This window comes from Pseudophryne corroboree, chromosome 5 (genome assembly GCF_028390025.1).
Source record: "Pseudophryne corroboree isolate aPseCor3 chromosome 5, aPseCor3.hap2, whole genome shotgun sequence".
Taxonomy (NCBI): Eukaryota; Metazoa; Chordata; class Amphibia; order Anura; family Myobatrachidae; genus Pseudophryne; species Pseudophryne corroboree.
In genome coordinates, this window is record NC_086448.1 from 680,965,869 (window position 1) to 680,990,778 (window position 24,910).

The window sequence follows — 24,910 nt, forward strand, 5'->3', positions numbered from 1 at the left end:
AACTGGACATCTGCTTACTTTTGAAAAGAATCATGAGAGGAGAAATTGTTTGGGAAGACAAGCTCCTATAATATATGGTGGAAATGCAAAAGTACCCTGACTTAGTTGCCAAATGGCCTGGATTTTTTTTTAACTGCATAACAGATGCAGGAGTGGTTGTGTAATTGCCTAATCTTGTGTCTTTGTTACAGGGCAAGTTGAGTTATTATTACCTACACAAGAGGGCAAGCTGTCAGCTTGAATGACATGGGTTTTTTGTCCAGATATTATTTAGAAATCAGGAGGTACATTATGAGATTTTGTAGTTGTATCATTCAATTATCACATAAATCTAATAAAAACATGGATGGAATGCTCCTTTATGAGACTATAACCTTGGTGGTCAGATTGCTTTAGAGCTTGTGTCAGTGCCTTGGTCCCCTTGTGACCTCTCTATGATCAGAAAGAGTCTATGGTGACTTTAGAGTTGGCCAGAGAGAACTCCATGATTGGCAGAGAGAATGCCAGGAATAATTAACCTGGTATGGCACAACTTTAGGTCACCATGCATCTTAGTTCACCTAAAACATCACAAGATTCTAGTAAAGAAATTAATTTCAAGAAAATGAATTTCAAGAAATATTAAAGCTAAGGGTCATTAAGTAGTCCCAGAGCCAGTCCTATTAGGATCATTGTGGTCATCCGTGAGCACACTTGGAGTACCTTCACAGATCATAAGAAGCCATGGTACTCTGCAGGGCCAGTGGGTAAAGATTATACATAAAACATGGACATCGACAAAATACTGTAAGTGTAAATTTGAAAACAGAGGGTATAATTTATAATCTATTGGGGAAAGTTCAGATCTGAGACAACAGTACTGAGCATGATTCCGAGTGGAGATTGTGAAAGCAGCAAGGAAGATCAGTATTTATTAAATAAATAGCACATTTTGAAGTGTAGATAAATGTTTTGGAGGATTATCATGGTTGTTGCAGAAGTCAATGGAGAACATGAGAGAATAATAGTTTTGCTTTATTAACGCAGGGTAAGAAAATGGCATGTTCTAAAAATATTTGGAAAGTAAATGTGGCTTTGAAAAACTGCCTGTGAGGAATAAAGCAGCTTGGTTAATCATGATGCCAAGGCATCAGACTTGGGACATTGTGGTGTTGTCAGGGAGTGAGATTTGAGAGGATGTGGTCAATTTTGGAGTAAAAACATATGCTGATATTTGGACAAGCAGAGCTTTAGGTAGTGTTGGGACATTCATGTTGAAATAATGGAGAGAGTTTGTCACATAAAATAGAGAACTGTCAGGGTAAGAAAGTTTTGAGTATCATTAGAATAGCAGTAGTACTGGATGGTGGAATGAGTGAACTAATTCCCTTAGGAACGAGTTTTACATTAAAGTAAGCAGAGGGCAAAGAACAGAGCTTTGTGAGACTCCAACAGAGGCAGTTAAACATTGTGCTTGAGTTAGAGACATGGAAAAAGTGACTGGATAGGTCCATTGTCCGTTAGGATAGAATAGTATCTTAAAGGCCAAGGTAGTGTAGTGTGATCAACCATGTGAAAACTGGCAGAAATAACCAGATGGATTAGTATGGGAATATTAACCTTAGACTTTGCTGTAAATAGATCACTTTTGTGAGGACAGTCATATGTGTATTGCATAAGAAAACACAATTGCAGAGGGATGATAAAGATGTTAGAGGAGGGAAAGTTAACTAGTCTATTGGATGCTTTTCTGGAGACTTTCATAAAGTTATATTTGAAACTTACTCAATGACACAGGTGGATAAATTCCTTGATTGTCTTGTTTCTACAGTAGTTCTCAACAAGCAGATTGAGATGACAAAGGTTGAGCTGACTTGGGTGTTTTGATGTTCCACTCTCTTGTTACTGTACTTACTATAGTTTTCTTCACAAATCAGACTCAGAGGTTGCACTTAGCCACTACCCCATTTGCCCTGTTTAAGGTAACTTGGATTCATTGTCCACAATTACTATTATTTTCTCACTGTACCAGATTCACCAAGAACATTTTTCATTTTATTCTACACAAGCAAATTGTATATAATATTTTTCAAGATCTTCTTTAGCATAGTCAAGAAAATATATTTTTTATTTATGGGCATTATACAGAAATGCCTCCCCCCCCCCCTTCCCCACACACACACATATCCCTATGAAATCACTTTACCTAAGGGATTATTGACTCACTAAATTTAGCTGTCATGACATATGAGTTGGGTATGGTGCAGTTGCATAAAAATGTGTAAAATCATAGAATTTGAATGCAGATAAGAACTACTTGGCCCATCTAATCTGCCCCTTTTTATCATTTAGGTAATGTCAACCCTTTTTGAACCTTAGTTCTTTGTAAGGATATTCATATGCCTATCCCAAGCATGTTTAAATTGTTCTACTGTCATAGCCTATTAGTCCTTAGCTAGTGGATGAATTACATATGGACTGGGCTTGGATCACAGCATTCTACAGATAAGTGGTAGGCTACTCCTTAACGATTTCCACAAGTCAAACAATGATGCCTGATCAGATCCCCAATCCATGCCTTTTGGATGCTCCAATGGTTTACAGATGAGTGGCTGAGCTTTTCTTTTGGTGATCTCAGCAGTCCACTTCATAGCAGCAAATGTCTCAATAACTTCAGTTTTGTGTCTTCACCTTGCACTGTCTATCCTTTCTCATTCTAACTGCACATCACCACACTAAACCACAGAAATGCCAGTCACCAGCGGCTGCTCTAATATTGGTGGTTGATAATGCTCCTGATTTACAGTTGTCAAACATATTTTCCACACTGCCTTATGTATTAAGTGTTATACATAACACTAGGACTGCAAACTCATTTGGGCAGTGCTATAATTACCTTAATTTCTATAATATGAGCCCCCTCAATGTAAAGTACTCAGGAATCTATTCATGATTTAAAAGTATAAAAATAATAATAATTTAAAGTTTCTACAGCCACAGATTAGAACTTTAAGTGAATACATATTGATGTAGGATTTGTGCCAATAGATGTCTAAGGGGGACATGTACTAAGCAGTGATAAAAGTGGAGAAGTGAGCCAGTGAAGAAGTTGCCCATGGCAACCAATCAGCATTGATCTAACATTTATCATTTCCAAACTATAAAAGTATAAAGAGCAGCTGATTGGTTGCCATGGGCAACTTCATTGGCTCACTTTTATGTCCTCATAAGTGTGGGACAGTTATCAATGTAAATTCTACATTAATAACAGTGAAAAGGTTGGTGGGTTATTTTAATGGTAGGTGTTATAAGGCCCATGTATTAAGTAGCTATCAGGGTAATTCCCGATTCTGCAGATGCCTGGGTTGGGGATTGGGTAAATCTAACATTTTGGACAACCTTAATCCACTGATTTACAACCAATAAATTATCAGGATTAGCAAATTGGGATTTTTAACATGCTGTATTTTGGCAATTTCCAAATGGAATGCTGATCGTCAATGTTCGTAGCTCGCCTTTTTTTGATCGCTTGATTATCACATCGGCATAACAGGGAATTTCAGCTCAGATGTATGGCCCACATTGAAACAAAGACTGGTAATGGACTTTCAAGATGTGCGCAAGGCAGCTTTAACGGAAAAATTCCCTGAGGTGTCACCACACTTAGAACAAATATTTAGACAGACAGGAAAAGGGGATTTTACATCTGTATAAACACCATTACAGTAAAATTAGCGTACATGCAAAAATAAATAATTTTACGTTCCTTGTATGTTTGATGGTAGAGCTCCTTCTGTTGCTTAATTTATTCCTTTCCTTTGTAAGAGATGTCTCTCAATCCCCAACAAGTATTGTATATAAAAAGAAATTAGAAAAACATTGTGTAGTATTGTTTACACCATATATATCCAGCAAAGCACCATATGTCTCTAAATCCAAAATATAGAGCGGAATCAGATGTAGAAAGAAGTTTAAACACTGATTTAGGGGCTCTCCTGTGAGTTAGGGTATGCCCCATACCCTAACTCACAGGAGAGCCCCCAAATCAGTGTTTATAAAGGTATCTTTATTCTTCTAAATTCCTTGTATGGCCTTCACCAAGATGGAGTAAATAGTGCATACCTCACTTTTTTACACAAATGAGTAAAACATATATAGGTATCTTTTTCCTTATAGGTAGTAATTTCAGTGTCATATGCGTACCACACTCACGGTTTAAAATGGTAGAGAGACTCCTATCTGGGATTATTTCAAGCCACAGTAACATTCAGTTTTCTCTCCCCAGGGTTTGAAGGATATATCACCACACCTTAGTATATATCTTGTTGGATAAAAAATGGTGTCACAGTGCCCAGTTTTGTCATCGCATTTCGGCTCAGCAGGAGCCTTCCTCAAGACATCTGTCTAAGGTGTGGTGATATAGCCTTCAAACCCTGGGGAGAGAAAACTGAAGGTTACTGTGACATTGAAATTACTACATATAAGGAAAAAGTTACCTTTATAAGTTTTACTCATTTGTGTTAAAAAGTAAGTTAGGTATGCACTATTTACTCCATCTTGGTGAAGGCCACACAAGGAATTTAGAAGAATAATGATACCTTTATACACACTGATTTGGGGGCTCTCCTGTGAGTTGGGGTTTGCCACTTTGTGTTTAAACTTCTTTCTACACCTGATTCCTCTCTATCTTGTGGATTTGGAGACATATGGTGCTTTGCTGGATATATATGGTGTGAACAATACTACACATTGTTTTCTTAATTTCTTTTTATATACTTGTTGGGGATTAAGAGACATCTCTTACAAAGAAAATGAATAAATCATGCAACAGAAGGAGATCCACCATTAAACATACAAGGAACGTAAAATAAATTATTTTTTCATGTATGCTAATTTTACTATAATGGCGCTTATACAGATGTAAAATTCCCTATTCTGGTCTGTCTAAGTATGGCCCACATTATACACAAAACAATGCTTTGGGGTAGCAAACATTGATTAAACTGTGTTGCAAAAAGATACCCTGAATTTCTTAATGGTTTGTAAAAGGAGGAACTACAGTACATGAACAGTAAGGAAAACACAGCAAAATTCCAGTCACTAATTATGGTCCAGTAGCAAAATCCAACTCTTCCTCTTAGCCTTTATCACTATTTTTAATACATTGCCCTTGCAGTCTTATGAATACACTGAGCAAGAAGAAATTTGTTTCCCCATAAGCAGCAGTAACTAAGCACACAGCATAAAATTTGGCACTTTAGTTGTCTGCAGTGAAATAGCAATGACGGAGTGAAATCATGATTTTACAATGCTGGCAACCATGAATTTACTCTTTTTGGTTTCAAACTGAACCAGAATGACAAAAATAAAAAAAAATCATTCCATTCCTGTAAGTTAAACATTCTAAGCTATACTGAGTTATTGGTTGGTGAATTCTTTTTATATGGACTGTGGCATTCTCTTTTCTCCCAAACATGCAAGGATGAAGTTGGATGACAAACGCACATTAAAAGTTGCTCTGTACAACTATGCAAATATGTGTAAATATTTTATTGACATATTATTAAGAAACGGTCTATTCAGTATCTGTACTCTAGTTAACAATAATTTTAAGGACTTGAGAACCCAGGCTTGAAGTGTCTGTGTGAGCCACATGCCTAACCATAGAAGGTCGAGAAAAAAACAAAAAGATCATGTATCCATACAATAGGACAGGGCATCATATTGGCTAAACTACTATATGTAACATCACTACCAGTACTACCCATTCCTCCACCATGTTTGTCCGTTGTTTGTGAAGCTCACACAGAACATTCAGAGGGAGATGTACTGTATAAAGCCTTGGAAAGAGATAAAGTTTCAACTTCTATAATTTCAAAGACTGTTAGAAGCTGATTTCTTTGGACAACGTCTACATTTTATCACACTGCAAAGGCTTGAGACATATGCCCTATCAATATCTACTGTATGTAGAGATATTACATTCCTACTTCACCTTAATATTTCAAGAAGTCATTACAAAAACAAGAAATGTTATGTATCAATCACAATGTGTTAGGTTTTTCATTCAGATGCATAAACATTTGTAATGTATTAAAACATTTAAAAAAATAAAATCAAATAGCAAAATATGATTACTAAACATAGTAACAGAGTCAGACTATCAGTACATAGGGTTATAAAACAGGAAAAGATAAAATCCTGCACTGGGAATTTCCTCTTGGGAATAACCCAAAATTTCTTTAGAAATCTAAAAATGTTGTAGAAAGATAACATGTTGTACGGCATGTGTAATGTTTTCTGCTAAAAGTAAACCAATTGTGGGAGTTACTAAACATAATGTACTGTACCCATTACAATCAAAGGTAAAGACACTTAAACTTGAAATTTTCTAATACTGTATAGTTCAAGTCTAAACTTCATAATTAGGTTACACTATATAGGCCAGGATGGGAATTATGTGAGCAGCTATAAAAAAAACCCACCCTAAATATTTAAATATATATATATATATATATATATATATATATATAAATGGTTCTATGTGTGTATGTATGTATATATGTGTATGTGTGTCTGGAAAGAAATACTCTGGGGGCAAGACACCCCTAGCACCCTCTAGGGGTGGGAGTGGGAATAGGGTGACATGTAAAAATCCATAGTTTTTGGCATAACTCTGGAATGCATGGAGCAATTTACACCAAACTTGGTACACATATGACTTACAATCTGGGAAAAAATACTGTGTGGGTAAAACAACCCTAGCACCCCTAGGGGTGGGAAGGGGGTGACATGTAAAAATCCATAGTTTTCGGCATAACTCTGGAATGCCTGAAGCAATTTACCCCAAACTTGGTATACATATGACTTACTATCTGGGAAAAAATACTGTGTGGGTAAGACACCACTAGCACCCCTTGGGGTGGGAAGAGGGTGACATGTAAAAATACATACTTTTCGGCATAACTTTGGAATGGCTGGAGCAATTTACACCAAACTTGGCATAAATATCACTTACAATCTGAAAAACAAAACTGTGAAAACTGTGGGGATAAGACACACCTAGCATCCCTAGGGGTAGGGGTGGGAAGGGGGTGACATGTAAAAATCCATCGTTTTTGGCATAACCCTGGAATGCCTGGAGCAATTTACACCAAACTTGGTACACATATGATTTACAATCTGGAAAAAAAAATACTGTCGTGGTAAGACACCCCTAGCACCTTTAGGGGTGGGGGTGGGAAGGAGGTGACATGTAAAAAGCCATAGTTTTCATCATAACTCTGGAATGCCTGGAGCAATTTACACAGAGGCACACATGGGTAGGGGCAGAGGCACCCACGTGTAAGGGCGAAGGCACCCACGGGTAGGGGCAGAGGCACACATGAATAGGGGCAGAGGCACCCACTTGTGAGGTCAGAGGCACCCACGGGTAGGGGGAAAGGCACACATGGGTAGAGGCAGAGGCACCCACATGTAAGAGCAGAGGAAACCATGGGAAGGGGTAGAGGCACACATGGGTAGGGGCAGAGGCATCCATGTGTGAGGGCAGAGGCACCCATGGGTAGGGGCAGAGGCACACATGGGTAGGGGATGGGTAGGGGCAGAGGCACACATGGGTAGGGGCAGAGGCACCCACAGGTAAGGATAGAGGCACACACGGGTAGGGGCAGAGGCACCCACGGTTAGGGGCAGAGGCACACACGGGTAGGGGCAAAGGAACCCACAGGTAAGTATAGAGACACACATGGATAGGGGCAGAGGCACACACAGGTAGGGCCATAGGCATATGAGTAGCAGCACTGGCACCTACGTGTAAGGGCAGATGCACACATGGGTAGGGGCAGAGGCACACATGGGTGGGGGCAGAGGCATACTTTAGTTTCAAAGCTAAGCAAGGAGACCTAGATACCTTTGAAATAGTCAGCCTGCAAACCTGACATATTTAACATACAGCGGACGGAGCTTGGCCTGTTGGGCAAGCATTTACAGCACTGAACAGGGCAGCAACAGAGGCGGGACGGGGCAGAGAGAGAGGCGGATTATTCTCCTCAGCACCAGCATTTTGACAGCATCAATCCAGGGAAGCCCATAAGTGCGGCCTGACAAAGATTGGCATTATTCTTTAAATTCCATAGCGAAGCACAGGTATTCAGTTAGTTAAATTGTAAATGCTCTTTAAATACAAAAGCCAATGGGCCACATAAACCAAAAAAATGGTGTAAATATATTTCATATATTTCATTGAAAGGGTTGTTTTAAAGCCAAATTCACAAATTTTGGAGATTACATTTGTAATTATGTAGATAGTAAAAAGATATTAAAAGAAAAGCTTATTTAATGAATTCTTGCATATGTTGTCTGTATACTAAAAAATTATAAATTTGCTGCCACATTCCCCAATAATGGCATTGCATCCAGAGGTAACTTGATTCAATCACAGTTTTAAAATCACTTTTATCAGTTTGAATTAAGCTAGATGAAAAATTATTTCATACATTTATGAAGACGGGGATAAGTAATATTTCCATTATTTAAACTATTTTTCTATTAAGTCAGCGTTTTAGCCCAAGCTGTGAGTTGAAATTGTATTGTACATGCTAAGCATAACATTTTCCAATTTCTATTACTATAGTATCTAACAGTTAGCACATACTGTACATGTCACACAATACACAAAGACAACAACAGAGCAGTTAATAACACACTTCAATCCCAGCACTGTATAAGAGCAGCCACATCAGAAATCTTTCTGAACTATAAGTGTGGGCAAAACACAGCAGCTCGAATGGGTCAATATTTGTTATGTTCCGCTTGATCCATTGTGTAATTTTAAGGACAAGCGAGTTGCCAGTTCTCTAATATTGGTTCCAATATTGAAGCATGTGCGGTCATGATCAATATAAATACATTGATGTATGTACAAATTAAACAAAAAGACAATAACTATTACATTTATTTTTTTACATATGTAAAGGGAATCATTGAGTTACTCTTTTTTTTATTCTGAATGTAAAATCAATATTCTAACACATTTAAACTAGGTTTTCTAGTATCAAATAAATATACTTAAATTATAATAATTTGTGTGACTGCACAACATAAAAAACATCCAAATATGAAAAAATGACATAAAAATAACTGTTAACAATGGACAAGGCCACAAACATATAAAGTAAAATATTCTGAAAGTTGCTTCTCTATAAACAAACAAAACACAAACACATATAAGACACGCAAACTTGATTAACTACAGTGAAGTTGAAACTTAAATAAATCTGTAGTCAAAAAACATTCAACAATAATTTTATCAGGATGCATATTGTAGGCATTAGGGTGTATTATGCTGCAAATAAATGAGATCTGTGAATTTCTATTTATTAAAGGTCACTCCCTTATTCCAACTCCTCTCAATAAAAAACAAAACAAAATAACCATATAAAATGAATTGTTCCTCCTTATTCTCCAAAGAGTTAAAAATCTATTTATTTCCCTTTCAGATTACTTTACTCTGAGATTTCGGTTTTCATCCATTCATATGGATGGCCAACGCATTTCTATAGGAGCAAAATGCACTGCAGACAGAAATGTATGGGGAAAGTTCAGTCAATCACAAGCAATACTTACTGTACATGCTGGATGCCTATGACTGGCTGAGCAAACACTGACCTGCAGCCACACTGAAAACAACAGGGCAGCAGAAACCGCAGAGAAATGCAAATGTGGAACAGTTGCACAGTGCACGGTCAGTATGGGCACGCAAGCACTGATAGATCTATAATTCTTTAAATACAAGTTATGTTGTTTAATCACTTCACTACTTTCTGGGGAATTAAACATCAGCTTATGAAATACGTAAATGGTGGTTTTATGTTGTTTGCCCAAGTTGCTAATGACTATGAGGACAGTGATGCAGAGGGCACAGACTATAAGAAGGCACTCCAGATTATCATATGGAATTTTAATATTCTACAAATAAGCAAGAGCAACTGTCAATTTTAAACAGTTATTGTGTGCTATCAAAACATTTTTTTTTATATTTGTAGATTTTTTTTATTGGAAATCAAATGAATAATTGAATTTATGATTGAAAGATTTGAAAACTGTAAGAACACATCTACAGTATATTGAAAAGAATAATTACATTTAGAGCACACTCGGTAGTTTTACGAGAACACGTTACAAAGGTGATCATGTTACACCACTAATTCAAAATAGCCCACTGACTGCTTACAATGGAATTAATACTTTTTATAAAATTAAAATTTTCACTGAAAATTTGATTCAGCACTATTAACGAGAAAATATCAAGTTCATTGTAGCAGAATGTCAATGAAATTAATTCAAAGTACCATTTATTTAGGGACACTACACACTATAGTTTATTTTTTATTTGTACCAACTTGTGCTGAGGTCTGTATTATATTGAAACCATAATTCTCAGCATGTCCAAGCTGTCAACGATTGCCAGGATTTAGTGGGGCTTAAAAATCTGTTTTATACTTAATTTACTTAACAGTGGCATTTCATCATTCATTTGAAATGTATTTACTATTCACTTCTGTGGGCCTTCTGTACTCATTAACATATATTATTTATTAAAATGAACTGAAAATATTACATATTTTACTGGTTCTCAAACAACTTTGTCTTGAAACTAGTGCGATTAGTGTGTAGATTTCCTTGATTATTTTGCAAATCGCCCCCTTTATCCTGGTCTGTACTTCACATTGTGGAAAGCAATGATTTCTGTGAATGTAAGATGTATTGCAATTTATTGTTAAGTTTTTTTAATTAAATATTCAAATGATAATTTGCATTTAGGTAAATGATTTGGTCACCCTCAAAATGCCATTTCACCTTTAAAATAAAAGAAATTGTGTAAAACTCAACCTCATGTAGATCTCCCCCTAAGTGTACAAGCAGAATATTATCCCTGGCAGCCTTTCAAAAGTGCACTGCGGTGGATTCATACATAGGGGTAAGGCAAGTGATGTCACAGCAGCTCCAAAGAAAGCAGCAACAGATGTTTGACCTGTGTCAGATCTTATCAGCATACTGTCCTAAAAATAATTAGTGTTTTGATATGTCAGCATCCTTATAATATGAACACTGCCATTTAATTTCATTCACATTAGTATTATTGCTGTTGTTAGTTTATACAGAGACAATCATTTTACACTAAATTATGCAGACAATATGTAATTATTCACAGCAGTCAGAGTTAAGTTTCTATTCTAATTCCCTGCAACACACCAACTCGGTCCATTTTTTAAATTTGTAATTAATATACCACTATGTCTATGAATTGTGGAAGGAAACTGGGGAGAAACAGGGGCAAATTTGAGGAAAATATACAAACCCCACATAGACAGTGTCCTGGTTAGATTCACACCCGTGGTCCAGTTAAGTCCTGTGAATATACAACACTAACCAATATGTAATCTTGCTGTCCCCATCCGGATATGATATATTAGTGGCTTATAAAACATGTTAAAATTAAAATGCATATACTCATTATCTTGAAGTTACATGCTTTTAACACATTAATAAGTCCTGTAAGTCTCTTTTCCAATGCAAATTGAAAAATATTTCTAAATTTAAAAATATCATAGAAAGTGGGAAAAGGATAAGCAAGTTACACATGGGAAAGGAAGTGTGGGGAGAACTACAATATGAACTACAAATATGTTAAGATCCCTTAACATATTTAATTGGGCCACACTTTAAATGAGATATGGACAAATATTATTATTCTTGTGACATTTATTAAGCCGTAATAAATGAACGGTAAGTACAGACCTGTCCTCATACACTACTACTGAGGTCACGTCAAACAGCCCTGCTCAGTCCATCTCGCTAGATCCTGTGCAACTCAATTTGCGCCAAGTATATTTTTTTACCTCTTTTTCGCTTGAATGTGGGTCTTAGGGGGTCATTCAGACATGATTGCACGTTAGGATTTTTTGCTGCACTGGGATCAGGTCAGAACTGCGCATGCATATGCACCGCAATGCCCAGGTGCGTTGTACGGCTACAAAGCGGATCGTTGCTGGGCGATGGATTGTACAAAGAATCCATTCACACAGCCAATCGCAAGGTAATTGACAAGAAGAAGGCGTATGTGGGTGTCAACTGACCGTTTTCTGGGAGTGGTAGGAAAAACGCAGGCGTGTCCAAGTGTTTGCAGGGCGGGTGTCTGACGTCAATTCCGGGACAGAACAGGCTGAAGTGATCACAGTGGCTAAGTCCTGAGCTTCTCAGAAACTGCACAAAACTTTTTTGTAGTGCTCGGCTGCACATGTGGGAACGAACAGGGCACGGGTGCCCATTCAAAGTGAATGGGAGCATCTCTGTGCGCTCGGTGGCACACCAAGGCGCACCACTCGCCCCCTCCTGCAATGCAGCCACAATGAGCGTGGCTCCATCTGTATTTAGAACTAATTCCTGTGTGGTTAAACTCACAGCCCGGGCACCTCTGGTACAGACTGAGTGGTGTTTTGCTAAGTCTGCAGTACAAATATGGTAAGACACACATTTAAAGAAAAAGTTGCTATGCAACACTGCTTGGTGCAGCTTGCTCTGGGTGTTTGAGGACACATCTGTATTAAAAGCAGCATACTAATAGAGAAAATGGAATGCTATATGTCAAACTGATCGTTTGCCATTACCTGTGCATTATCTGAATGTAAATATCTTCTTCTAAAATACTATTGTGCACTGTCTCCACTATTTGACTTTTCTTCCACAATTGGTTTAGCTTTTGGATGGGGGTTTATGAGGATATATCTAGAAAAATATGTTTACTGACTACAGTTGGTTTTTGCAGTTGTATCTCTAACATACAACATAGTATGGTTACATGCTAATGCAATACCTTTGTTTTTAGTGTTCTGTGGCCCTACATACAGATCACACTGATACTTGTTGAACAATAGGACAATTACTAAAACAATTAAACCCATTGTTAAGTAAGATCAGTCAGTTTTCCAGCATCATTGGAATCTGAAAATATTTACATATTACACAATAATATGAATATTACAAAAAGTAATGTCTAGTACTTTCTTCTCATAGCAAAACACTAGAGGGAACACGGATTCAAAGAAACTGCCTTAGGGTGCCTCAGGGCGATTAGTAAAAATCAGTAAACAGAATACTGGGCATATCTAGATAATAAATTAAGTAACCAATAATGTTTTTTTTTCTGGAAAACAGATCACTCTTTCCCAAGTAATAGTTTAATGTGTGTTCTTTGTGGACAAAACATCCAAAAAAGGCTTTATTTACTATGGTTCCAACAATGACGTGTTTCCTAAAAAGAAACAAAAAATAATTATATGTACATTTGGGTGCTAGTTTGTATTTAAAGCCTTCTAGTAACATGCTAAATATTCTTATTAATCTTTATGAATATACTCATTAACCCTGTGAAGACAACGGTGGATTGTTGAAGGCTTATATGGTCTTGCGATGAGAGACTATGAAGTTGTATACATGGTAGCTGACATTTTACAGTCATATGGTTATTTTTTACAGCCACTGTAAAAGGGTGACAAAAAATCTAATGTCCTACATGCCTTCATTTGAAAGTTAATGCTAAAATGTAGTACAGTATATTGTAGGGTTTATTTTCTTTACGAATTGATCATAGTTTTATACATTTATAACTTGAGACCCTTTTTACCATACCTACTGATTATTGGAAGGCAGCTCGAATAATCCTGTCGCTCAGAGGTTGGGTTGGTCTAAAATTATCAGCCAGGATTCCATCACTTTCATCATCAAGATCGGCTCCTTTTACATGCATCCTCAATCGTCTAAATTCTTCAATCTATAAAAAGACAACATGCAACAAATTCAGTTTAACTCCAGGTATAACTTGAAACAAAATCCGCACACACAATTTCTGTATTACAGTAAGTAAATTTTCATTAATTTGCACACTGGGAGGAAACAGTTTAAGCTTAATTACAGATCATCCATCTTTAGGGGGTAATTCAGATCTGATCACTGGGCTGCGTTTTTTGCAGTCCTGCGATCAGATAGTTGCCGCCTACAGGGGGAGTGTATTTTCGAATCAGTTTGTGCAGTGTATGCGCAGCCCAGGACTTACTCTTCCAGTGCGATTGAATCCTGCTGATCGGGGCCGGAGCTGACGTCAGACACCCCTCCCCCCTGAAACCGCTTGAACATGCCTGCGTTTTTCCGGACACTCCCTGTAAACAGTCAGTTGCCACCCACAAACGGCCTCTTCCTGTCAATCACCTTGCGAACGCCCATGCGAATGGATCCTTTGCATCATCCTGTCGCTGACCGGCGATGCCCGTTATAGCTGTCCGACGCGCCTGCACATTGATCGCAGCGATCAGATCTGAATGACCCCCTTAGTACCATCCACTGGGGTACAAGTAGAGTTGTGTGCAATATGCAAAGCCAAAGGTGTGTTAAAATGTAAAATGCATATAAGAGCATAAGATAAAATCTTTGTGTTATAAATAGCATATTACAGTACTTTAATGCAAAGGTTCTCAAACTAAGTCCTCAGGACCCCACACAGTTCATGTTTTCCAGGTCACCTGTGGATTTTGAAAATGTGAACTGTGTGGGATCCTGAGGACCAAGTTTGGGAACTTGCAAGTTTAATGTATTAAAGCAGGGATTCCCCATGGAATAACCTTAGACATTGGAGAACTGTATAAAACAGAAGAGATACTCCATTTGTTCTTATTTACATCGGGCTTCATAACCTATGGATGCCTACATGGACCAAAGCCGCCCTTCCTCCAGACCAAAGTAAGCAATAAACAGGTAAACTAAGGTTACTTCTAGGAGTGGGGAAATAGTTTTCTTTTATTTATTTTTCAACCGATGGTCTTGCAGCAACGGGGAAGCTGCTCCCGCCCTTAAAAACACTAAAAGTTTTGTGAAAATCTACATGCTGTTCATAACTTAATTTATACATACATACATACATACATAATTGACTATTAGTCAAGCTGCAGCAGTCTGCAACTTCCCTCCTTCATACCACCTCTCTACATGTAGATAGATGCAATGCCCTTATATGTCAGTCTACTTACAGACTGAGACGTATTCCATTTTACTGCAAAGTACAGAAAACAGAATTTTTCTCCTCCATTTTAGATGTGACTAGCTCTATGTGAAGCCTATTATTCTCTTTCAGACACAAGTCCATGTACATGTCAATAACCAAATTACCTCAGTATATTGTCTTCAAAGATGATTTCAAGAATATACATTTTTCTGAATTCAGAAGGAAAATGTTTACATTTCACTTAAATTCAACAAATGAAGGTCAGTCAATGGAAGCAAATCAATTCTGCACTGTGTTTGTTTGCAATATGCAGATGTGCATATTATTATAGCGAAACATTGATGATTTTCCAGCGCAGATTTATGGGGGGTGAAGTAGAATTGCCCAAAAGTGTTTTTGCAGACTGGAATTTGCTGTGCACTGTTAAGAAAGGCAAGGGAATAAGTGTGAATATACACTTCTTCACAGCCTGCAAATCTGAGTAATTTTAAAAATCAAGGTTTTCAGAATTTGCTTGCATTTCTCATATGTACTAAGCTCTGGAATGTGATGCATTCCAGCGCTTGGATGTGGTAGGTAACGCCAGATTTGCTGCCATTACCCTATAAAAGCCTATTGACTTCTTTCGACATTTTCCACTGAGAGGGATCCAACTGGATCCCGCCCAGCACCCCCCGTGGCTGCCATGTTGCTCTGCATATGCGCAGACTTCCAGGTCCTACACCCAGAAGTCTTTCTATTGCAAAGGACAGCTCTCATGCTTAGTACAGTACATCCTGCCCATTATTTTGTGCATATAGTAGAGGTTTCAGAAAAATTGCATGGAACCTTAGCTGCTTAAAGTACTCACAAAGGAATAAATTAAAATGGCAAAAATGTGTTTTGTACAATAACTAGTTTGACCATGTTGGAGAATATTACACCAAGTGAAAGGGGAAGGGGTAAATTGTAGGTGCTTTTCTATTCAAGAATTGGAGCTAATTTGTTAAATTCTAATGGATACAGTAGGGCACTGTTTTTCAACCAGTGTGCCGTGGCACACTAGTGTGCCCTGAGCAGTCTCCAGGTGTGCCGACATAGAAGCAGAGCCAGGCCCGTCAGTGTTTTGATGCTACTGAGGCCCTGGAACGATCATTACTGGTGGGTTTAGTGGTTGCAGAGTCAGTTCTAAATTTGGGCCTGGGCAGTGTTGGGCTCTTCTGGCTTTCTCAGATGTGTCTCAGGCGTTACCTATGGAGAAGCTGTGACATGACATACAGAGGCGTAACTAGGGAAGGGCGAGTGGGGCACGTGCCCTGGGCGCTTTGGCAGGCCCTGCAGAGGGGGGCGCCGCCGCCGGCCAGGGCATCATGCCCCACTCGCCCCGTCATGCCACAATGTGATGGGAGGAGAGCGCAGCGTCTCTCCCTCCCCTCACCGCCGCTGCCAGCACCAGCAGCGCTGCGTGTGTCCGGTATCCAGCGGCGTTAGCCAATCAGAGCTTGCAGACCGGTTCCTGATTGGCTGCCGGTCTGCGAGCTCTGATTGGCTAGCGAACTGGCGCCACATATCTGCCACCAGAGACCTGGAGCGTTGAGGGGCAGGAGAGGCACTGCGCTGCACTAACCTCCCCTCACATAGTACAGAGGGAATGAGGGAATGGGAAGAAGCGGTGAGTGAGCGGGGGGGGGGGGGGGGGGCATGTATCTGGCACTTTGGGGCAATGTATCTGGCACTGTGGGGCAATGTAACTGGCACTGTGGGGCATGTATCTGGCACTGTGGGGCATGTATCTGGCACTGTGGGGCATTGTAACTGGCACTGTGGGGCAATGTAACTGGCACTGTGGGGCATGTAACTGGCACTGTGGGGCATGTATCTGGCACTGTGGGGCATTGTAACTGGCACTGTGGGGCATGTATCTGGCACTGTGGGACATGTAACTGGCACTGTGGGGCATTGTAACTGTCACTGTGGGGCATGTATCTGGCACTGTGGGGCAATGTAACTGGCACTGTGGGGCATTGTAACTGGCACTGTGGGGCTTGTATCTGGCACTTTGGGGCATGTATCTGGCACTTTGGTGCATGTAACTGGCACTGTGGGGCATTGTAACTGGCACTGTGGGGCATGTATCTGGCACTGTGGAGCAATGTAACTGGCACTGTGAGGCATGTAACTGGCACTGTGGGGCATTTTCAGTGGCCACACCACTTCTGGTGCGTGGCCATGCCCATTTTTTCGGTGCGCGCACATACTTCTTTTGGTGTTTTTTGTTTTGTGGGGTTTTTTTTTGGGGGGGGGGCACTCTTCATCTTGCCCTGGGCTCCGAAAACCCTAGTTACGCCTCTGATGACATCCTAGGACACGCAACTGCACCATGCATCACCATTATATTTGAGTATGCCTTGGCAATATTTAAATCTTGTTCAGTGTGCCGTGTGTTGTAAAAGGTTGAAAATCACTGCAGTAGGGCTTTGAATCAGACATGTTGATTTATTAGTTTATGTAGCTGAAAAGTAATGGTCTAGTACTTTTTGGAAGTCATTGTAAGAAAACATCTTAGTTAAGTAACCATTGCCTTATTTGCAAGTATTTGTAATGTCCTGTCTTGACTAAAGACCCATACACACTAGACGAGAAAGTTAAAGAGCGATATCTTTTACTATCTCGTCTAGTGTGTACACTCAATATCGTTAACGATGCGCACTCTCGCGGATCATTAACGACTCCCTCCGTCGTCTGAACAGTCCAGGCGAGGGAGGACCTCGTTAACGAGGGCCATGCTGCTGCCGCTTTCCACGTCTCTCCCTCTGCCATCGTTCCCTTCCCGCCGGCATCGGCATGTGTGTATGCACTTGCCGATGCCGGCACCCCACCTGGTCCCCACCGCAGCCAATATTGGCAGGTACACACATTAGCTAGTGTGTACCCAGCTTAAGTTCAGCTAAACCACATACTGTAGTTCAAAATCTAAATATGCAATTAAGGTTAATACAACAGCAGGTAAAGATTTAGAGAGGGATAGGTACACTCGTTGAGATACTAGACAATATTTATATGTTTTAATTTAGAGACAGTTGGCAGGCAGCTAAGCACTTACGAATTATTACAGCTTCACAATTAGACTCTAATCATTACAGACAGCTGCATCAGGGAATGAGCACATCAGAATTTAGTGTGAGGACAGACAGTGCTAAGACTATTGTAGTTCCTGTCTAAAACTTTGACGCTTCCTGACAGTCTCAAAGAATTACAACTCTTAGGGCCTTGTTCAGGTTTGATAGTAAACCAAAAAATCCCACTAATGGGCAAAACCATGTAGCACTGCAGGTGGGGCAGATGTAACATGTGCAGAAAAATGTACATTTGGGTAGGGTGCAACATTGTTTTTTTCCCATTAGTGTGCTCTTTGGTGTGCTAACAAACCTGAATAATCTCCTTAGGCATTAGAATTCAGCAATAGAGCCCTCTTTCAGGCATAACTAGATTGGAGTGCCTACAAATCATTGGGATATGGTTCGGATCTTAAGAATTATGACACGATAAAGCTTAATTTTAAGTTTTACCACAGTCTAAACCTAACCTCCTGCATTAGTGTCTAACCCTAACTTCCCAAGTTAGTGCCTAACCCTAAACCTCCACACCCTGCAGCCTAACCCTAACACTTCCCCCTTAGTGTCTAAATCTAAACCCCTCCCCCAGGTGGTGCCTAACCCTAACCCCTCATCTCCGCAGCCTAACCCTAATCTCCCTACCCCTGTAGCCTAAACCTAAACCACCCAGGTGGTGGCTAAAACTAAACCTACCCCCTTCACAGCCTAACCCTAACCCCCAAGCTATACATAACTTTGGGAGCTGGGAAACTTTACTGGATTCCATCATTGGTGTTCTGATGGCTGACGGGATTCCAGCATCAGTATTTCGGCTGCTGGGATCTTGAACGTAACCCATGTGAAACAGATCAGTCTTTCTAATTAATTAGCAGCAGGCTGTAACATCTCCCTGCATGATCACTTTCACTTGGTTCATGTGGCAGCCTCTAGTGGCCACCGGCGCACATAATAGAGGTGAGGAGCAGCTTAGTCTTTTCTTATATAGGATACAGTATATATTGAGATGTGTAGACACAACCACTGGTCCCTGAAAAGATTTTTTTTTTGCATAGCAGCATAACGAAAGTAAAAAAATGCTAATAATCATGACAATATTGTGATTATTGCTAAACAGACCACTTGTGCAAACTGTACTTAAGAATGAAGTTGTATTACTAATTGCTGGCACAAAGGCCAATTCTGTTGTTTAAATAAATTGGGTGAACAAATTGTTGGGACCTGACTAGATCAAATGTGTGGCAGGGTTATCAGTGCATCCTCAATCATAAGCCGACAATGGAATTATGTCCATTAGATTCATGTGTGCCCAGTGTCAGACTGGGGTATGAAGGGCCCACAGGAGAAATGCAGTGGTAGGGGCCCATTCTTAAGGGTGTGGCAAGCCTCCAAAGGGGTTGTGGCCAGCCTACACAGAGGCTTGGCTAACCATTAGAGACGGCATGGTCTGGGCCTCTTTGATAGATACAGTAAATACTGCTAGTGCATGCACGATAATGTACCAGATTACATGTAGATCAAGTGACTTTCTCACATATAAGACCATTTACCATTCTTATCATAATGCCCTGGACACTGCCAAACAAACATATTTTCAATATCTCATCTCTGCTCAAACCTCTAACCCCGAGCAACTTTTTAATACATTTAAATCACTTCTTATCCCTCGCTCACCAATCCCACCAGCCAATATCAGTGCACAAGATCTTGCTTCTTATTTCAAGGACAAGATTGAAAAGATCCGAAATTAAATGGTATGCTCTTCCACAGCCAGTGACCAGCTGAATTACATTCCTGAACCCTCTAGCACCTTCTCTTCATTTGAGCCCACAAATGAAGTATCTGCAACCTTCTCATCTGCCTTCTCTACTACCTCTCCTCTTGATTTTATACCCTCACAAATTAGTAAAGCTCTATCTCCTGAGCCCATCCCAACCTTAACTAACATCTGTAATCTCTCTCTGTCCACTGGTATTGTTCCTTCTCTGTACAAGCATGCAATGATTACTCCCATTCTGAAAAAACAAAATTCTGACCCTACTGTAACGCTCTCTCAAATTACCATCCCATTTCTCAGCTCACATGCCCCTCCAAGCTACTTGAGAGACTTGCCTACACTCTCCTCACACACTATCTTAACTCACACAGCCTACTGGACCCACTTCAGTCAGGATGTCTTGCCCAACACTCCAGATACAGCACTGACTAAAGTAGTGAATGATCTGGTCACTGCTAAATTTAAAGGCCAGTACTCACTACTTATTATCCTTAATCTCTATGCTGCTTTTGACCCTGTTGATGACTCCTTGCTCATAAAAACACTACAATCCCTAGGTCTTCAGGACACAGCCCTTTCTTGGTTTTCATCCTACCTATCTAATCGCTCCTTCAGTGTTCGTTTCTCTGATTCCACCTCTCCTTCGCTACCTCTCTCAGTTGGAGTACCGCAAGGCTCAGTCTTAGGTCCTCTGCTTTTCTCAATCTATACCACATCTCTTGGCAAACTAATCTGCTCTTTTGGATCTCAGTACCATCTGTATGCAGATAATACTCAAATCTACCTATCCTCTCCGGATTTGTCACCATCTGTACTGGGCAGTGTCACTGAATGCCTTTCTGCCATTTTATCTCGCCACCTCAAACTTAATATTTCCAAAACAGAATTAATTATATTTCCACCGGCCAATAGTAGTTACCAACCTGATATCTCTATCATTGTTGATAACTCAGCATTCAACCCTACCCCAAAAACTCGCTGCCTAGGTGTCATTCTTGACTCTGAACTGTCCTTTGTTCCCCACATTCAATCTATCACAAAACCATGTTACATACATCTAAGAAACATATCCAAAATACGACCATATCTTACACAAGACACAGCAAATACTCTGATCCATGCACTCATCTCCTCCATTGATTATTGCAGTAGTCTCCATACTGGTCTTCCCAAAAATAGGCTCTCGCAAGACACTGCAAAAACTCTAATCCATGCACTCATAATCTCCTGCATTTATTATTGTAATAGTCTCCGGATTGGTCTTCCCAAACATAGGCTCTCACTGCTACAATCAACTTGAATGCAGCTGTAAGGCTAATCTTCCTCGCTAGACGTTCATAATCTGCAAATCCACTAAGTCAGTCCCTCCATTGGGTACTGGCATTCTACTGTACTAAATATAAAATACTTTTACTTACATACAAGGCTATTAACCAAACTGCACCAACATACATCTCTTCACTCATCTCAAAATATCTCCCTACCCGACCTCTCCGCCTCTGCACAAGATCTGCGACTGTCATCCACACGTATTACTTGTTCCCACTCAAAATTACAGCACTTTATTCAGGCCTCACCCACTCTGAGCAATGCCCTCCCATGCACAATAATACTCACCTCTAGTCTCCAAACCTTTAAACATTCCCTGAAAACTCACCTCAACTCAAACCCACCCACATAACCTTCAATACTTCCCTATCTAATGACATCCTCACTGTACAGTACACATAACCTTACATATTTTGTCTTTCTTTACTCTCACACCCTCCTGACCCTTGGCCAACATTGCTGGGTTAATCATATCATACAACGCATTAAGAACCTTTGTAATCTGGTAGACCATTATGCAATAGGTAGCATCTATCCTTGTGTATCAAAGCCTATTTCCCTATAGATTGTAATCTTGCGAGCAGGGCCTTCCTAGCTTTGTCTTTCTGTTTTTGCCCAGTTTTGTTCTGATTGTAAAGAGCAACGGAATATGCTGCGCTGTATAAGAAGCTGTTAATAAATAATAATAATAAATAACAGCAATGCACTTTAGAACAATACAATAGTACTGTGCAGTATAATGTAACATATGTATAATTCAAGTGCACAGTTTGGAACCTGATTGCTAGAGGAGGGGTGGGCCCTCATGGAGCAGGGCCCACCAAGGCTTGACCAGTCCAACCCTGTGTGTGCCTGTAAATGGTCAGATCCATATCTAGCAGCTCATTGTTGGGCATACAGAATCTGTGGCCATCCGAAGCTGTACAGTAAAGAAACACTAGTGTAACCTATTATTTTCCTATATCCTTAGATAGGTTTAGATATATGGGACAAAGCATTTTAGAAAATAAATATGAAGTTAACATAATCATTTAATAATTTATAAAATAATTATCTTTCATGCTTTTTATTCACTAAATGAATGAATGATCAACGTGAAACATTCATGCTGTCAAAAATAATATTATGGACACATTATTCCCTTACCATAGGTTATTTTTGTCTGCATTTATAAGTACTTATTCCTTTGAAGACTGCAGAAATGTGATTTCTCTGCAGTTTTGCTAGTTTTTGACATTTTAGCATCAAACAGAGTAACAGTTCCTTGTGATCTAAGGGAATAAGTTACGTCCACAGACAGTTTGCTCCAGGTCCAATTTATAATGGAAAAACAACTTTACCAATTACAGTATGCAACCAGCATTTATCACATAACATACAAATACAACAATATTTTGTTTAACTTCAGGCGTCATACCTCAGTTAGCTTTGCTAGTATTCATTTTTATTTCATTTTAAATATCGCTGTAAACATTTCAAATATTATACATATGTATAAAATTAATCTAATGCTAATAATGCCATATATAAACATATATATATATATATATATATATATATATATATATACACATACATACACACACTGCTCAAAAAAATAAATGGAACACTTAAACAACACAATGTAACTCCAAGTCAATCACACTTCTGTGAAATCAAACTGTCCACTTAGGAAGCAACACTGACTGGCAATCAATTTCACATGCTGTTGTGCAAATGGAATAGACAACAGGTGGAAATTATAGGCAATTAGCAAGACAACCCCAATAAAGAAGTTGTTTTGCAGGTGGTGACCACAGACCACTTCTCAGCTCCTATGCTTTCTGGCTGATGTTTTGGTCACTTTTGAAATCTGGCGGTGCTTTCACTCTAGTGGTAGCATGAGACAGAGTCTACAACCCACACAATTGGCTCAGGTAGTGCAGCTCATCCAGGATGGCACATCAATGCGAGCTGTGGCAAGAAGGTTTGCTGTGTCTGTCAGCGTAGTGTCCAGAGCATGGAGGCGCTACCAGGAGACAGGCCAGTACATCAGGAGACGTGGAGGAGGCCGTAGGAGGGCAACAACCCAGCAGCAGGACCGTTATCTCTGCCTTTGTGCAAGGAGGAACAGGAGGAGCACTGCCAGAGCCCTGCAAAATGACCTCCAGCAAGCCACAAATGTGCATGTGTCTACCCAAACGATCAGAAACAGACTCCATGAGGGTGGTATGAGGGCCCGACGTCCACAGGTGGGGGTTGTGCTTACAGCCCAATACCGTGCAGGACGTTTTGGCATTTGCCAGAGAACACCAAGATTGGCAAATTCGCCACTGGCGCCCTGTGCTCTTCACAGATTAAAGCAGGTTCTCACTGAGCACATGTGACAGACGTGACAGAGTCTGGAGACACCAAGGAGAACGTTCTGCTGCCTGCAACATCCTCCAGCATGACCGGTTTGGCAGTGGGTCAGTAATGGTGTGGGGTGGCATTTCTTTGGGGGGCCACACAGCCCTCCATGTGCTCGCCAGACGTAGCCTGACTGCCATTAGGTACAGAGATGAGACCCCTTGTGAGACCATATGCTGGTGTGGTTGGCCCTGGGTTCCTCCTAATGCAAGACAATGCTAGACCTCATGTGGCTGGAGTGTGTCAGCAGTTCCTGCAAGACGAAGGCATTGATGCTATGGACTGGCCCACCCGTTCCCCAGACCTGAATCCAATTGAGCACATCTGGGACATCATGTCTCGCTCCATCCACCAACGCCACATTGCACCACAGACTGCCCAGGAGTTGGCGGATGCTTTAGTCCAGGTCTGGGAGGAGATCCCTCAGGAGACCATCCGCCACCTCATCAGGAGCATGCCCAGGCATTGTAGGGAGGTCATACAGGCACGTGGAGGTCACACACACTACTGAGCCTCATTTTGACTTGTTTTAAGGACATTACATCAAAGTTGGATCAGCCTGTAGTGTGTTTTTACACTTTAATTTTGAGTGTGACTCCAAATCCAGACCTCCATGGGTTAATAAATTTGATTTCCATTGATAATTTTTGTAAGATTTTGTTGTCAGCACAATCAACTATGTAAAGAACAAAGTATTTAATAAGAACATTTCATTCATTCAGAACTAGGATGTGTTATTTTAGTGTTCCCTTTATTTTTTTGAGCAGTGTATATATATATATATATATATATACCCCTTCTCAACTCACGGCACTGGAGACAATTTTCAAATGCAGTAAACAGCTTGTATTTTAGGTAGCTGTTTACTGCATTTGAAAATTGTCTCCAGTGCAGTGAGTTGAGAAGGGGTGTATGCTGTTTTTTCACTGGCACGGGACGCATTGCTGTTTAAATATTTTGAGTGCCGGCTGCTATGGATCAATATATATATATATATATATATATATATATATACACGTATATCACTTGTATCAATGGACAGGATTGCACTCACCAGATTTATATCCAATGGATCAGTCAGTAACGGGACAATTTATTTCATCCACGTCCAGATTCCATTCCAATGTTTCGCTCCCCTAAATTACCTTTATCAAGGATAAGCAATGCAGTGACTAGTACAACAGGAATGCCAGCACAAAGAGTAGACAAACAAACACTCTTTGGGTTGGCATTCCTGTTGTTCCAGTAACTGCATTGCTTATCCTTGATAAAGGTCCTTTAGGGGAC

The 24,910-nt window shown here is 40.0% G+C and overlaps 1 protein-coding gene across 5 annotated transcripts in view; it reads right to left on the reverse strand.

Moving 5' to 3' along the window:
* The window catches only part of CA8 (carbonic anhydrase 8), a 282,420-nt gene that overhangs the window by 17,999 nt on the left and 239,511 nt on the right, over positions 1–24,910 (reverse strand). For 2 of the 5 annotated variants that reach the window (XM_063923771.1, XM_063923774.1), the window contains 2 exons: positions 13,672–13,813; positions 13,205–13,294 (listed from right to left, as the gene is read on the reverse strand). In XM_063923771.1, the coding sequence (XP_063779841.1) occupies positions 13,679–13,813 (135 nt within the window). In that variant the 3' untranslated portion in view covers positions 13,205–13,294; positions 13,672–13,678. Of the gene's footprint in view, positions 1–13,204; positions 13,295–13,671; positions 13,814–24,910 lie in introns of those variants that run through there. The other 3 variants (XM_063923773.1, XR_010177875.1, XR_010177874.1) reach the window with 3 other exon arrangements.